Genomic DNA, 17803 nt, shown 5'->3' with positions numbered 1-17803 from the left:
GAGCATCAGGTTTTAACAGTCATACAAAAATAGTTTGTGGCATCTTCCAAATGCTTTGAAGGCTATTACCACCTATCCCCTGCTTTCAATGGGAAAAATTACGATGGAAATCATACTCCTGGTTTATCCAGTACAGATTCTATCCCTGATAGGGGCATTAAGCATGTACTTGAAGTGTTTGATTTAAGAAGTCAGCCTCTGAAATTAGGGGTATATCCTAAAAGTGTCTTTTCCTTGAAATCTCTGTATTAGATCTATCTTCTTTTATTCACCTTTAAAAATTACCTTTGTATTTTCAGCTTTGTGGACAACATGTTACCATTAATTTATTACTTACTATTGAAGTATTGCTTTCTTTAACTTGTTCTAGGTTCACCTCCTTCTCAAGTTCAAGGGGATACATCTTTATTATGGGATTTTGTGACACTTAAGTGTGCCTACACCAGAAGGGCTCCACTCAATCAAATTAGTTTCTTCTAATATGATAGCATTTTCTTTGATCCTGTTAAAATTTTAGTTTCATTTTCTGGATCATCTTTGGTTCTACCATGTCTTGTGATGATGTGACCAACATAGGACATGCTATTCTCAATGCAAATGCACTATGAATTTGTATAAGAATAGGAAATTTCCTTCTAGGTACATTCCTTAGTTTCCCATATTACATCGATCCTTTTGAATGTAGCAGCACCTTGCATTACCTTCTCTCAGAAATAGTTGTAGTTTCCTTAGTATCTTTCAATTAATACTTAATAGCTTATCATCTCAACTATTTTGGATAATATTTCTCTATGTCCATTAGTAACATTTTCCTATATCAAGACCCACCTTTTGTATTCCATCAGTTATGTAATGACTTGGAGAGGTTTGTATCATAAGTACATCTGGAAATTTCATTTGTGTACTCCTTTTCCTAGATTGTTTATATGATTTTAAAGTGATTCCTGGTTCAAATCTTTGGGGATCCTCACTGTTTGTTTTTACTTTTTTCTGTCTTGAAATAATTTTTTTTTTTTAATTTTTTTTTCAACGTTTATTTATTTTTGGGACAGAGAGAGACAGAGCATGAACGGGGGAGGGGCAGAGAGAGAGGGAGACACAGAATCGGAAACAGGCTCCAGGCTCTGAGCCATCAGCCCAGAGCCTGACGCGGGGCTCGAACTCCCGGACCGCGAGATCGTGACCTGGCTGAAGTCGGACGCTTAACCGACTGTGCCACGCAGGCGCCCCAAAATAATTTCTTTATAACTTCCTTCAACTCAAGGTGATTCGGCTTCCTAAACAGTCTTTGATGTGGAAATATAATCAACAACTACATATTTTTCTTAATTTTCTTGAAGGTTTTTTTTGTTTTTTTTTAACTCTGATTGCTTAATCAGTCATGTTTTCTCTTTACAGATACAGTGCTGATTTCTTCTCAGTGACTTTATAGTGAACTTCCTAAGACTTAGTATTTTATCTCCTGTATGAACTGTGTTTAAAAAAATGAATCTTTTTAATGTAGGGTGGGTGGTATCTGTGTATCTTACATACATTTTGAACTAAAGGTTTAATTTTAATTTTAATATATTTTAATTGAATTTCCTCTGTCCCTTTATAATCAATTAACTTAGTAAGTTAAAAAATTCATTTCTTCCTGAGGATCTTTTTTTTTTCTTCTAAAAAGGTAACTTCACATAAATAGTATATTGGAATTTTATTTCAATGGTATTACTTTTTTATGGATAAATAAATTGAGTTTAAAGAGATTAAATAATTTGCCCAAATTCACTAAGCAAGGAGTTACAGAGTGGGACTATATGGAATCCCAAACCCTTGTTTAACCACTGTGCTGCATTTCTTCTTCAGGGAAAAGATGTGAAAAGGCATGACCTTGGGGCATGGAGATACTGGTTGAGCATATAAGACTAAAGGGAAGGGCTTGTATCTTAAGATAGCCAGCATTATAGAAATCATAGTATATTGTCTGAATTTAAATGAAAGAATATAGAATGTTTTTATTAAACTGATGAATATAGTCTATGGTGAGATTTCAAAAGCTGTTTGAGGTATTTTTAATAAAATGTCATTAGAACATATTTGATTACCAAGTTCATGTGACTTAAATATTTTGTGCTGTTATATCTTCTCCTTATCAAATTTATCATAATGTGGCCATAATTTTATTTCTAGGTAGTAGGCCTGTACCGATTATGTGGTTCGGCAGCAGTCAAGAAAGAACTTCGAGAGGCTTTTGAGAGAGATAGCAAAGCTGTTGGTCTGTGTGAAAACCAGTACCCAGATATAAATGTAATAACAGGTAATAAATAGTTTTTATTCTCTGTACACATTCTGGAAAGAATACATCTGTAGGAAAAGGACTTAAAATACTATTTTGTAGCCTAAATTTAATTGGGTTTTATTCTGAAGTCTTATTTTCCTTCCTTCACAAACATTGTATTATTTTCTGTGGGGAGGTAGTACCAAGATATGGTCCTTGCCCTCAAACCACCAATAAATATTGGGGGGGAAATACGACCTATGTTAAATTAGCTATTGCCAGGTAGCAGAAGGAAAAAAGGTACATTTTCTTCATAGAAGGATAAATAAAACACCATCAGAGTTCAGTTTGATTGTCGCCAGGTCATGTAAAGGGCATTGACTATTTGGATAGAGAATTCAGATTTATTTACTAGGCAGAGGGGACCCATCAAAGATTTTTTTATTTATTTTTGAGAGACAGAGAGAGGCAGAGCATGAGCAGGGGAGGGGGAAAGAGAGAGAGAGATACAGAATCTGAAGCAGGCTCCAGGCTCGGAGCTGTTTGTTAGCGTGGGGCCCAAACTCACAAACTGCAAGACCATGACCTGAACTGAAGTCGGACCCTCAACCGACTGAGCCACCCAGGCGCCCCCCATCAAAGATTTTTCAGCAGGGGAGTGAAATCTTTAGAGAGATAGTCTTCAGGAATATTAATCTGGCAACTCTATGTGACGGATTGTAATTAAAAGAAACCAGAGGACAGAAGACCAATTAGGAAGCCTTAGCAGTAGTACCAGCAAAGAGGTGATAAGAGCTGAAGGAGTCTTGTAGCAGTAACAATAGGAAAGAATAGAACTGAAAAGATATGAAGAAAGAGAGGGCCCAGACAAGCATGACTTTGACGCCTTGTTGATTTGGTACCATTTGCAGAAACTAAGAAGCTGAGAGGAGAGCTACTGCTTTTGGTGGAGAAATGTGAAAAAAAAACAAACACAAAAAACTATGAATTGGGTTTTGTTTCAAACTTATATACTGAATTTGAGGTACTAGTAGGTGATCTACATGGATATATCAGGCAAAGTAGAAAGTGCTCATCTACAGCTAAGGAGAGGATATAGTAAAATTTACCAAGTGGTGAGTATATTCCAATATATAACATTGGAAATATACTTCTAGTACTCCTGAGACATGGAGGTGGGAAATGGCAATGTGCGGGTCATTAGCATATAATTGTAATTAACACTTTGTGATTGTCGGTAAAGTTTGAAGAGACAAGATCTTTGAGGATCTCCAAACTTTGGAGGCACGAAGACAAAAGATCCAGCTGAAGAGATTGAGAGGATAGGAGTCAGAAAGTTTGGGAAACGAAAGACAATAGTTTAAGGAAAGGTATGAGGCAGTGTCATTTGATGGAGAGATCATATAAGATGGGAACAGAAATAAGGCCTTTGAATTTGGCCATTATGAGATTGTTTATCACTAATCGATATCTTCAGGGACTCTTGACTTATAATTCCGTGTTTTTGTTGTTGTATTTTATTAGCAAAGTTGTCAAGCATATATAAATAGAATACTGTGACAAACCCTCTATATCTATTACCTGGCTTCCATAATCAACCCATGACCATACCTGTCTCTTTTATACCCCTCATTTGATTCTCCCCTAGACATGGATTATTTTGAAGTATATCTTCAGTATCCTATCCTTTCACCTATAGATGGTTTGGTATGTATCTTCAGATCTTCTTTGTATTTTGATAGTTCTTTGTCTTCCCTCTACTGGTAACTGCCATTTTTTTTTCATGCTGTAATATTATTTATCTCTCTAATTTGATTTGTCATTTTACATGCAATTAATTGCCTCGGAGAGAATTTGAGGAAGGTTCAACCTGCACATATTAAAGAGGTTTTTGTTGGTTGGAATCCTTTAAAGCTTACTTTTAGGATTGAGGCTTTTCAAAGAGTTGAGATTCCCAATCTCTGAATTCTGAATGACTATATTTTCATGTATTTAATATATACTCTTAGATAATCAAAACTTTGATCCTACCATTTTAATTCTAACAGACAATAAATCAAGGAACTTTTTCTTTCTTCTAAATTTTAGCAAACCAGAGATAATGGTTACTTTTATTTTTGTAAAGGAAGAAAGCTTATTCTTTCTACAAAAAATGAATTATGTCTACAAAAAAGAAAGTAGAATTTTTCCCTTAATAATATGTAATTAACAAAATTAGTAAAGAATCCATTAAAGAGAGATTTTATAAATAGCAGTTCCCAGGAAATTACACTCTATAACTAAATGAAATATTTAATCTTGTTGAGGCATTATCTTAAAAAAAATTGTGCAAATATGTATGAATTAAAAAGATAACATGACGTGGCTTGATTTGATTATTTGTTATAAGACAAGGTCCTTAGTTAGAAATTTGCAGCATGTGGAGATGATATGAACAATAGGTCAATGAATGTTAGATTTGTATCATTCGTTTCTAAAATTGAGTGTCTCCATAGTTTATGAATTGGGTATTTTTTTGCTCTATTGTTTATACTCTTTCATTTCAGGAAAGCTGTTTTTCAAAAGAACCTAGAGCTATTTTCTTTCTTGATAAAAAAAAAACAACAACAATGAAATGATGTAAAAGTTGTCTGACAAATATCATTGAGATTACAATGAATTATATGCAAGGTCTCATCATGTCTCAGTATAAAGGATATTGTTGATTTGTAGAATTTGCCGGTAATAATGTTGCCTCATGTGTTCCATGTGAACTCAAATTTCTAAGTAAACTTGAAATATAATTAACAATTCAGTAGTTCTAAAAAAATGAGATATTAATGAATGATAGAGTTTACTCACAGTTTAATGTTTATTTTATTTTTGAGACAGAGAGAGACATGAGTGGGGGAGGGGCAGAGAGAGAGACACACACAGAATCCGAAGTAGGATCCAGGCTCTGAGCTGTCAGCACACAGCCTGTACTTTACTCACAGTTTAATGTGTTATTAGTAGTTGGTTTGTCTAAAACACATAACGAAGTGCTCTAGACAACCATATTTTTCATGGGGTACAAAATTTAAGGTATGAAATCTATTCATATTTGTTATAGCTCTTATTTATCAAAGGAACAAGAAATTAGAAAAGTAAAAATATTTATTATTTAGTGATTATTAGAAAAGAATAATAATCTTTCCTTCCTCCTAAGAAGGAAAATCCAATTTGAATGTATCTGCCCTTTATAAAATAGACATCATATTGCAGGGTTATACAGTCACTATCTAAGTTCAATACTTAGACATTCATTTGACCATGACTTTTCTAATTTTAATTCTTTTTAAATTCTTAATTCTTTTATTTTGCCTCAAAAGAAAACTTTATCAGCAATAACCCCCAAATTATCTTTAATTCTTTTATTTTGCTCAGAAGAATACTTGATCAGTAATAACCCCAAAATTATCTTTAAACCATTAATAATTTTCTTCATTTATGTATATTAAATATGCATTTCCCCCACCATGCATATTATATGTTCTCTGATCTCTGGCACATTAACTTTCAAATTATTTTTGTTTTTCTTTACCTGCATTGAACATAGACACCTAAATTGTATAAATACTAAGGAATGCAAAACACTGAGGAATAGTAATAGATTTAGCAATCAAAATATACTGAGGCAGTATAGAGAGTCCACTTAATCACTTATCCTTCCCTATCTAGAAGTTAATTGGTTTACTTACTAAATATTTATTGATGTCATTTACTATATGTCAGGCATTCTTCTAGGCACCAGGGACTAGTGAACAAGATGAACAGTATCTCAGTCCTCATATATGTATTCTTGTAAGGGAAGAGAATCAGTAATCAATGAATAGTAAGATATAGTAACTTATGCATGATAAGTAGGGCAATGGGAATGATACTGATTGGAGGTAGTAGTCAACTTGGTGACTCCCATGGTTGGAGTGATCAGAGAAGAAAATTGATATGAGAAGTGCCTTTTGAGCTAAAATCTATATAATACAGAGTTAACCATTGGAAGATCTGGGGCTAGAGTTCTAGGTAGAGGAACAGAGTGAATTTTGCAAATTGAGAATTAATAAAATATAGGTACTACAGACCAGTCTCTGAGAAATAGAAGTAGTTTTAGTTATCAGAATGCCTTTTTTTTTTTTTTTTTTTTTTTTTTTTAGTGTGATGATACCTATTTTATCATGGGGATGAGTAGAATTTTCCTGTGTTGGTCCTTGTGCCTAAATGAAGGTGAGAGGCATATGGTTTCATAGTATCTAACTATTACAGAGCAACTTAGATGTTAGCCAAGAACCCCTTCTTTATTTACCTATAATTGCCTGCATTTTCTTCAGGTACATGGTAAAAGATGTACTATGTTGCACTAAATAAATTTTTCCATGTAAATTTTCCCCAAGTGTCCCTTACATAGTTTCTGTAGCATTAAAGACTGTCACCACAAACTTGTTATCTTATGGTTTTTATGTCCCCAAAGTATTAGAAAATGTTAAGGTTGGGGGCGCCTGTCTGGCTCAGTTGGTTAAGTGTCTGACTCTTGACTTTAGCTCAAGTCATGATCTTGTTTGTGAGTTCGAGCCTCCCATCAGGTTCTGCACTGACAGCACGGAGCCTGCTTGGGATTCTCTGTTTCCTCTCTCTCTGCCCTTCCCCCACTCATGCTTGCTTGCTCTCCTACTCTCTCTCTCTCTCTCTCTCTCTCTCTCAAAAAAAAAAAAAAGATGTTAACATGGCAGTATGGCTTAAGATACTCATATCACTAACTTTTTGGGATAAGGTCATATAGCAAACTTCTAGATTGATAGGTAGTTACATAGTATATGTCACCATATAGTAAAAATACCTTCTCTCTATATCATTTTATAAAATCTTTTTATTTTTCTAATAAACTTAATTATTCTATATATAGAATTTTCTAATGTCTACATACAGAAAAGGAGCGATAACTTTTACTTTGTTGAACATAATGTGCATTGAACAGACTTTAAGTGCTTAGTATTTGTTAGTAATAATTCTCCCTTATTTGCCCTCAAATTATAGTGAAGTAAGTAATCTTGAACTTGTGTTAATTTAAAATTTCATTTATATTAATGGTTGCTTAGTGTATTATACAAAGGATAATGGTATTTGAAATATGTGTTTTACTAAACTATAACATTATCTTTTCTGGAGATCTTTTAGGTTTTAATTTAATTTAATTGCATTATAGGGTGAGTCTCAAACTACCAGGGCATATTAAGTTTCGTTAGAACTAACGAGTCTTGCTTTTTGTCAAGGAACACACGTGGCATCTTTTTTATTTTTATTTTTTTAAATCATGCCCTAGAGGGTTGGTAGCTGTCTTTATTTGGCAGCTACAGAAAATTGGGTTTTCACTTTCTAACTGTAACTCAGTTGTCCTTTTTACACCACATGTTGCTATTCGTTGTAGATAGGTTTAGACTGCAAAACTAATGATGGTAGTAAAAAAAGTCACATGATATAAGTTAAGGAATGTGAATAAACAATTACTACATGTCTACGGTGTATAAAATGCTTTATTGTTATCATCACTGTACATCTAGCATGTATTGATTGTTAGGATATGTCAGGCTCTTTATACATATTCTGTTTCTTCTTATATGTCAGGAAGAAGTCTGGTCAATATACTCTTGGTTTCCCAGCACTATTTCCAGATTGTTATCTTTTCACTGTTGAACAGAAACTTATGCTCTTCTGAGAATAAAGCTCTCTAAAGTTTCATGGTGCATACCTACACTGCCTCTGTCTTTCCTATTTAAGATTATCTGCAGAACTCTTGGACATTCCCATTTATTCAGTGAATACTTTTTTAAAGTTTTTTTTTTTAATTTTAGAGAGAATGAGCAGAGGAGAGAGGGAGAGGGAAAGAGAGAGAAAAGGCGAGGAAGAGAGAAGGAGAGAGAGGGAGGGAGAGGGAGGGAGAGAGAATCCCAAGCAGGCTCCACATTTAAGGCAGAGCCAGATGCAGGGCTCTAGACTATGACTTTGGGATCATGACCCAAGCCAAAATCAAGAGTTACTCAACTGACTGACCGAGCCACCCAGGCACTTCCAGTGAACAATTTGGATATCTTACCAATGGTTATATTTCAAACGAAAGTCCTGTCTTTGTCCTAAGTGATTTTAACATGCAAATGACCCATCCAAAATCTATTAAAAGACTACTTTCTTTCCATTGGATTGTCTTTACACCTTATCAAGAATTTATTGGGGCGCCTGGGTGGCGCAGTCGGTTAAGCGTCCGACTTCAGCCAGGTCACGATCTCGCGGTCCGGGAGTTCGAGCCCCGCGTCAGGCTCTGGGCTGATGGCTCAGAGCCTGGAGCCTGTTTCCGATTCTGTGTCTCCCTCTCTCTCTGCCCCTCCCCTGTTCATGCTCTGTCTCTCTCTGTCCCAAAAATAAATAAACGTTGAAGAATTTATTGACCATAAATATGAGGGTTTATTTCTGGACTCTCAGTTCTGTTTCATAGATCTGTGTGTCTATCCTTATATCAGTACCACATTGTTTTGATTAATGAAATTTTATAGTAAAATTTGAAATTTGGAGGTGTTAGACTACCGATGTTCTTTTTTTTTTAAGATTTTTTTGGGCTATTTTGGCTTTTTCATACTAATTTTAGGATCAGCTTGTAAATTTCTGTGAAAAAGCTACGTAGGATTTTGATAGGTTTTATGTTGAATCTATAGTCAGTTTGGAGAGTATTTTCATTTTAACAGTATTAGGTGTTGTGATCTATGAACATGGGATAGCTGTCCATTTATTTAAGTTTTTAAATTTTTTTCATAAATGATTTTTAGTTTTCAGAGCACAAGTTTTGTATTTCTTTTGTTAAATTTATTCCTAAGTATTTAATTATTTTGATGCTGTTGTAAAAGGAATTATCTTTTTTTTTTTTTTTTTTTTGGACTGTTCATTTTTAGTGCATAGAAATACAGTTGAGGGGCACCTGGGTGGCTCAGTTGATTAAGCATCTGACTCTTGATTTCTGCTTAGGTCTTGATCTCACCATTGTGAGATAGAGCTCCCACGCTGGGCTTTGCACTGAGCATGGAGACTGCTTAAGATTTTCTCTCTTTCTCCCTCTGCCCTTCTCCCCATGTTCTCCCTCTAAAATAAAAATTAAAACACAATACAGTTGATTTTTGCATATTGATCTTGTACTTTGCTAAACTCAATTATTCTGTTTTTTTAGTGGATTCCTTAGGATTTTCTATATGCAAGATTATGTTACCTGCAAATAGAGATATTTTTACTTCTCTCTTTCCAAGGTGGATCCTTCTTATTTCTTTTTCTTGCTTAATTAACCCTGGCTAGAACCTCCAATGTAATGTTGAACAGCAGTGGCAAGAGCTGAACATCCTTATCTTGTTCTTGATTTTAGGAGAAAAGCATTCAGCTTTTGACCATTACTTACGATATTAACTGAGTTTTTCATAGATCCCCTTTAGCAAGTTGAGGAAGTTCCCTTCTATTCCAAGTTTTTTGGGTGTTTTTATCATGACAGTGTGTTGAATTTTGCTCAATGACTTTTATGACTCTGTTGAAATGATCGTGTGGTTTTGTCCTTTATTCTATTGATATAGTATATTACATGAATTGGTTTTCAGATGTTAAGCCAACCTTTGCATTCCTGAGATAAATCCCACTTAGTCCTGATGTATATTCTTTTTTTTTTTCCTTTTTAATATGTTGCTGGATTTAGTTGCTAGTATTTTGTTGAGGAGTTTTGTGTCCTACACGATATTGGTCTATAGTTTTCTCGTAATGTCTTTGTCTGGTTTTGGTGTCAGCATAATACTGGTCTTGTAGAATGAGTTGAGAAGTATTTTCTATTTTTGGTAAGAGTTTGTGAAAAATTAGTATTAGTTCTTCTTTCAGTATTTGGTAGTATTCAACTATCACTTAAAGTATCTGGGGCCGGGCTTTCTTTTGTGCGAAGTTTCAAAAATTACTAATTCAGTGTCTTATTATAAATCTCCTCAGGGGCACCTGGGTGGCTTAGTTGGTTAAGCATTTGACTCTTGATTCAGGCTCAGATCATGATGGTCTCATGGTTCATGAGTTCCAGCCTTGCATTGGGCTCTGCACTGACAGCACAGAGCCTGCTTGAGATTCTCTGTCTCCCCGCTCTCTCTGCCCCCACCCTGCTCATGCTCGCTCTCTCTCTCTCTCTCTCTCTCTCTCTCTCTCTCTCTCAAAATAAATAAACTTAAGAAATTGTTTAACTATAAATATATTCAGATTTTCTATTTCTTCTTAAGTCACTTTCAATAGTTTACCTCTTTCTATGAGTTCTAGCTTTCATCTGAGTTACCTAATTTATTGCCATATAGTTATTCATAATATTCACTTATAATCCTTTTTATTTCTATAAGGTTGGTAGTGATGCCCTCTTTCATTACTGATTTTAGTAATGCGAGTCTTCTTTTTTCCTTGGTCAGCTTAGTTGAAGGTTTGTCAATTTTGTTGATCTTTTCAAAGAAACAAATTTTGATTTTATTTTGTCTATTGCTTTCTATTATCTATTTCATTAATTTCTACTCTAATCTTTATATTTTCTTCTGCTCACTTTGAGTATAACTTCCTCCCTTTTTTCTATTTTCTTAGGGAAACTGAAATCATTTATTTGGGACCTTCCTTCTTTTCTAATGTAAACACTTAGTGCTATAGATTTCTTTCTAAATTCTAAACCTCATCCCACAAATTCCGATGTGTTTTGTTTTCATTTTCACTCAGTTCAAACACTTTTTAATTAAAAAAAAAATTTTTTTAATGTTTATTTGTTGAGAGAGAGAGAGAGAGAGAGAGAGAGAGAGACAGTGTGAGTGGGGAGGGGCAGAGAGAGAGAGGGAGACACAGAATCTGAGGCAGGCTTCAGGCTCTGAGCTGTCAGCACAGAGCCCGATGTAGGGCTTGAACTCACCAGCAGTGAGATCATACCTGAGCTGAAGTCGGATACTCAACCAACTGAGCCACCCAGGTGCCCCTTTAAAAAAATTTTTTTAATGTTTATTTATTTTTGAGAGAGAGAGGGAGAGGGAGAGCGAGGGATCGGGAGGGGCAGAGAGAGACGGAGACACAGAATCCTAAGTAGGCTCCCTGACACAGGGCTCAAATCCACGAACCGTGAGATCGTGACCTGAACCGAAGTCAGACACCCAACCAACTGAGCCACCCAGGCATCCCTCATTTTCTGATTTTCCTTTTTCTTTCTTCTTTGAATAATGGATTATTTAGAAGTATGTTCGTTTGTGTCAAAATATTTACAGAATTTTCCAGATACTTTTTTATTATTAATTTCTCATTTCATTCCATTATAATCATAGTACATACTTCATGTGACTTGAATCTTTTTGTATTTATTTAAACTTATTCTAAGGTCAAGATATGCTCTTCTGTGTGGTAAATGTTTCATTTGAACCCTTGAGAAGAATGTGTGTTCTGGTGTTTGGAGATGTAATATACTATAATTACCAATGCAGTCAAGTTCATTAATAATGTTGTTCCAGTCTTCCATGTCTTTATGTGTTTTCTTTCTTCTTGTTAAGAGAGGCATGTTGAAATCTTCAATTACGATTGTGGTTTTGACTCACCCATTTTCTACCTCCCGTTTTCCTTTAAAGACTTACACATGTATTAGGTCACTGGTATTTGTTTTACAGCTCACCGATATTCTGTTCATTTTTCCAGTCTTTTTTTTTAATCTCTCTGTTTAATTTTAGTTATTTCTATTGCTGTGTCTTCAAGTCATTAATCTTCTCTGCTAATATTAATTTAACTCATTGTATTTTTAATCTCTGATATTTTAATTTTCACTATTAGAAATTTGATCTTTTTTCCAAACATTCTGTCTCTCTACTTGGCATGTTCAGTCTTTCTTCTAGCTTCTTAAACATATGAAATACCATATAATAACTGTTGCAATGTCCTTGTCTACTAATTCTATCAGCTATGTCATTTCTGGGTTGGTTCACAATTGATTTTTCTCCGCATTATAGATCATATTTTCCTGCTTCTTTATACACATGGTCATTTTTTATTGGATGTCAGGTGTGAATTTTACCTTCTTGGGTGCTAGGTATATATATTTTTTAATTTTATAGACACTCTTGGGTTTTGTTGTAGTATACAATGAAGTTACTTGGGAACCGTTAGATTTTTTGTAGGTGTGCTTGTAAGCAGAAAGAGAGCAGCTTTTAAATAAGTCTTCTCTTTATATTTCTTTGATTCACTACTGAAGCAAAACCCTTCTTTGCATTCATATTAGTTTCCTATGGCTGCTAAGTGCCACAAACTAGGTGATTAAAACAACAGAAATGTATTGCCTCATGGTTCTGGAGGCTGGAAGTCCAAAATCAAGTTGTCAGCAGGATCTTGCTCCCTCTGAAACCTGTAGGGAAATTCTTCCTTGCTTCATCATAGCCTTTGTTTTTTTGCTGGCGATCTTTGGCGTTCCTTCATTTATAGATGCATCACTCCAGTTCTCTGGCTTCACACAGTTCTCCCCTGCTTCTTCACATCATCTTGCCTTTTTGTATGTCTGTCTCTGTGTCTAAATTCCCCTTTTATAAGAACACCAGTCAGAATGTATTAGGGCCTACCCTACTGACTTCATTTTAACTTGATTATCTCTGTAAAGATCCTGTTCCAAACACGGCCACATTCTGAAGTGCTGAGGGATAAGACTCAAATATATGTTTGTGGAAGACACAATTCAAGCTGTAACAGTACTATACCCAAATATCGTAAGTTACAAAGTTTTTCACTTTGGTTGCTCAGAACAGGAGCTATTTATTGCCTGCTAGTATAAGCTCCTGAAATTGTTCCCTTTAATCTTTTTGGGTGGTTCCTTTTCCGGCCTTGGTTAGTTTCCTCACCTGCACATGCTGATCAGTACTCAGAGACTCAGGGGGATTCTTGGAAATCTCCAGAGGTGTTTTTTTGTTTGTTTGTTTTTTGTTTTTGTTTTTTTGAGCAGCTATCTACTCTCTAATACTCTGTCCTGCAAGCTCTAGCTGCTTTGACTTCCTTAGTCTTCTAGCTTCCTCTCCTCAACTTAGCTGGACCTACTAGCTACCTGTGTTTGCACCCCCTCACAGTGACTTGGAAAGGTTTTCGGGCAATAAGGCAGTTATGAGCACACCTCATTAGATTCCCATCCCTTAGGGATCACTATCCTTCTTTGACTGATGTCTAATATGTTGGACACAGTTTTTTAATTTTTTTTTTCAGATATTTTATCTGGTGTTCCCAGTTGTTACAGGCAGGAAGTTAGATCTGGTCCCCATTGCTCTGTGTTGGTTAGAACAGCTGTTTTTCTGTTTTTCTGGCCCCAGTGCAAGCTGCTTTGAAATACTGTGATGTGGCTATAAAACTGATTGAGGAAGCTTTCTGTATACTGAAAAGATCTCAAGGATATGATGTTAAATGAAACACCAAGAAACAGAACAGGACATGATATGCACTATCTATTATGTAACAAATGATAATAATAGTAATACATTATTTATATTTACATAAACAAGCATGGAAGGATCCATAAGAAATTAATGAATCATATAACTATCAAAATTGAAAAGATTATCAGAAAGTGGTGGGGGCTCCAGGAGGTGGCATCTTGCACTGTAGTTCACGCTCAGTCATGTCAGAGCCCAGGTCATTGGATGCCAGCCCGGGGTCCCCGGCCATGCACAAGGCAGGGTGTTGAGGCATAGGTTGGAAAACGAGGATACTCAAACCAGACAACTGCAAGGTGCTGTCACAAATGCGGAGAAGCATTTCGGAGAGCTGTGCCAAATCTTTGCTGCTTATGTGCGGAAAAATGCCAGACTGTGAGACAAAGCAGACCTACTGGTGAATGAAATCAACGTGTATGCCTCTACAGAGACCCCAGGTTTAGAGCAGGGCCTGAAAAAAATAAGGGAGGGAGGTAAGGAGGGTGGGAGGGAGGGAAGGAAGGAAGGAAGGAGAGAGAGAGACAAAGAAAGAAAGGAAGAAAGCAGGGCCTAAAAAACGTTTCTGATTAGTTTGCCAAACTTCAGTATTATCAACAAGCAGAGGTTGAAAGACTTGAAGCCAGAGTAATTGAGCCTTTGAAAGCTTATGGAACCATTGTGAAAATGAAATGAGAGGATCTCAGAGCAACATTAATAGCAATGAATTGGGAAGCCAATCAGTTAACTCAGAAGGAATACATATTATTGTATCCTTTGACTTTTGATCTTTTTTTGTTTGTTTTGTTTGTTTGCTTTTTAATGTTTGTTTATTTTTGAGAGAGTACAAGTGGGGGAGGGGCAGAATGAGGGGGACAGATGATCGGAAGTGGGCTCTGCTCTCATAGCAGCGAGCCCGATATGGGGCTTGAACTCACAAACTGTGAGATCATGACCCGAACCGAAGTTGGATGCTCAACTGACTGAGCATCTGACTTTTGATCTTTAAAAAAATGTTTTGTAAGGCAGAAACTTAATTGCAGAGAGCCACAATGGATGCTACCTGAACAACTCGTCATCTGGAGGAAACTATTGACAATTTTGAAAAGCAGAAAATAAAGGACATAAAGACTATATTTTTAGAATTTATCACTATTGAAATGTTACTTCATGGCAAAGTTTTAAAGGTCTGCACTGCTATCTACCAATTTATACAAAACATTGATGAAGATTTAGAGGTTTTTCGAAATTGTCCATATCAACCAGATTTTTCATCCTGTTTAGATATTGTCAGAGCAGATCCAAAGTCATCTCTTCAAAGATCACTGTCAGCTAAGTGTGTATCTGCAATAGGACAGATAACTAATAAAGGATCAACAAGCAAAAGATGATGATGAAGAGGATGATGAGGACTTAGATGTTACAGAATAAAATTAGTTTTCTTAAGTAATTTCACATTTCATTTTTCTTTTTTTTTTTTTTTTAATGTTTATTTTTGAGAGAGAGAGAGCAGGGAAGGGACAGAGAGAGAATCCCAAGCAGGCTCTGCTATCAGCCTGACACAACGCAGAGTCTGACACAGGGCTTGAACTCACCAACTGTGAGATCATGACCTGAGCCAAACAAAGTCAGGCGTTTAACCAACTGAACCACCCAGGCACCTCTCACATTTCATTTTTCATCTTAAATGACTTGGAATCCAGAATTACTACTTTGTAAAACTTTATACTGGCTTCATAGACATTAAACCTCAAAATGAAGTCCTACTGGAAATGAAAATTAAAGGAAATTTATGCTGACCAAAAATGAAGATTTTAAAAAATAATGCACACCAATCATTTCAATATCCTATCTAGCAGTATGTGATTTTTGAATAGGTTCCATTAAAAAAAAAAAGATGATATATTTCAAAAGTATTTTATATTAATGCACTATACCTAGTTGAGATTGCAATATAAATACTGTAGATGAAAAAACCAAGAGATCTAACACTTCCACTTGCTTCTTTTGCTTTCATCACCAAAAAAGGGTCTTTAGTCATTCTGATTAAATACAAATTCTGTTCCATAAAGTCTTATCAAAAAGATAGGGTTTTTTTTCGTACTGTTTTTCCCTTTTATTACAACCTGAAGTTTCCTTATTTGATGCATAATTTACTTTTCAACAAGAATGTAATTACTTTTGATTAAAGGTAGTGGGACACTAGGATATCAGTGTCTTAAAACTACATAAAGCATAAATTTTAGCTTCACATAAATGTGAAAACCATATTCAGCCTGATTCTGGTTTTAAAATGAAGATGCTATTACACTAAAGCATTATTACACTAAAACATATAAAGCAGTACTACAGTTTCTGGAAATCTGTAATTTGGTGGAATGTGGCCTAAGAAAACATCATGGAAAACCATAAATCATTACAAGTCTGTAAAAATTTTACTAAACCGCCATCTAATTAATGAAAGAGTATATACTTTTATTCTTGAAAATAATCAATTTGCTACAGCCTTTCAGTAAGTGCAATACTTGTGTTTCTTTGGATGAGAATTGTACTTTTGTTATTTCATGGATACTAGTCAGGCATATAAAAATTACGAAATTCATAAAATCATTTGAGATAACCACAAAAAGCAGTCTAAGTTCTCAGTTTAGCTGAGAGCATGTTCTGAATCGATATTGTTTAGTTTTAGGTTTTTGGTGTCCGAAAATCTCCTGTTATCCCTTGTGATCACATTGTAGATTTTAGCTAGTGCCTTACCTACCTTGCTTATATGTAACAACCATAAATCACACTTTCCTGTTTCCTCTACCGTAGGTGATCTCTCTTAGTTCATGACCGCTGTGGTGTGTTTGGAATTGACTTCCCTCACTCTTGTTATAGTGACAAGTGTGATGATTTCTGTTCTTGGCTTTTGGTTTTATTGTTTGATATTAAGAATGATTTTCCCCCTCATACAACGCTGTAGCATTTGAGATTATCCAACCACTCATAAATATGTTTAAGACACATGAGAGGGGTGCCTGGGTGGCGCAGTCGGTTAAGCGTCCAACTTCAGCCAGGTCACGATCTCGCGGTCCGTGAGTTTGAGCCCCGCGTCGGGCTCTGGGCTGATGGCTCGGAGCCTGGAGCCTGTTTCTGATTCTGTGTCTCCCTCTCTCTCTCTGCCCCTCCCCCGTTCATGCTCTGTCTCTCTCTGTCCCAAAAAAAAAAAAAAAAAAAAAAAAAGTTGAAAAAAAGACACATGAGAGTATTAAAGGGGAAATATATATAACTCATTTATTTGCAAGGCCTTTTGACCACTTTTTTTCCTATTGAGGTATAATTAATGTATAACATATTAGTTTCAGGTGTACAACATAGTGATTCAATATTTGTATGTATTATGAAATGATCAACACAAAAAGTCTACTTAACCATACATAGTTACAAATCCATTACCAAGAATAGTTAGAATTTTTTTTCTGTGATGAGAACTTTTAAGATTTACTCTTGTATGTCAGTTATGCCTCATTTAGAAGAAGAAAATAGAAAACATTTAAAATTTACTCTTTCCCAAAATAAGTTACTCCAAATTTATCAAAATTCCCAACCCCACTTTAAAAAATCTGATGGCATAGCAGGAAGATGTGATTTCAGTTTATGCAAACAGGTATTTTGATCCAACCTTCTTTGGATACAACCCCAAAATCTACAAAATAATGTAAGGGAGAATCCTGTTTCTCATCAGTAAATAAACAAAACAACTTGCAAATATACAACACACTATTATGAAACATGATGTTGTACATGGACAATTGGTATTCTTTACCAAATAAGAGTCTAGAAATTAAAAATCCATGTAATTGGAATAATTTACAATTATATTAGTATGCCTTGCTTTCTCAGCTTTGTTTCACATGCATTTATAGAGGGCCAGAATCAATAAAGTATATGTACTGCGAATTGCTTACTTTATGAGTAACAAACCTAATAATATGTATGATAATTGGAAATTATGTGTGTGCATTTTTAGCATGGTTGCAAAACAAGAAGTCAATTACCAAAGCAATTTATAAGAATACAAAATGTTCACTAGCAT

At 35.2% G+C, this 17803-nt stretch overlaps 1 protein-coding gene across 4 annotated transcripts in view; it reads left to right on the top strand.

Moving 5' to 3' along the window:
- The window catches only part of SYDE2 (synapse defective Rho GTPase homolog 2), a 52520-nt gene that overhangs the window by 22410 nt on the left and 12307 nt on the right, over window positions 1-17803 (top strand). For 3 of the 4 annotated variants that reach the window (XM_045036120.1, XM_023258866.2, XM_023258867.2), the window contains exon 4: window positions 2173-2299. In XM_045036120.1, the coding sequence (XP_044892055.1) occupies window positions 2173-2299 (127 nt within the window). Of the gene's footprint in view, window positions 1-2172; window positions 2300-3171; window positions 3903-17803 lie in introns of those variants that run through there. The other variant, XM_045036121.1, reaches the window with a different exon arrangement.

The sequence above is a fragment of the Felis catus genome, chromosome C1, assembly GCF_018350175.1.
Source record: "Felis catus isolate Fca126 chromosome C1, F.catus_Fca126_mat1.0, whole genome shotgun sequence".
NCBI classification, from domain to species: Eukaryota; Metazoa; Chordata; class Mammalia; order Carnivora; family Felidae; genus Felis; species Felis catus.
This window is presented reverse-complemented; position numbering and strand designations above follow the sequence as displayed.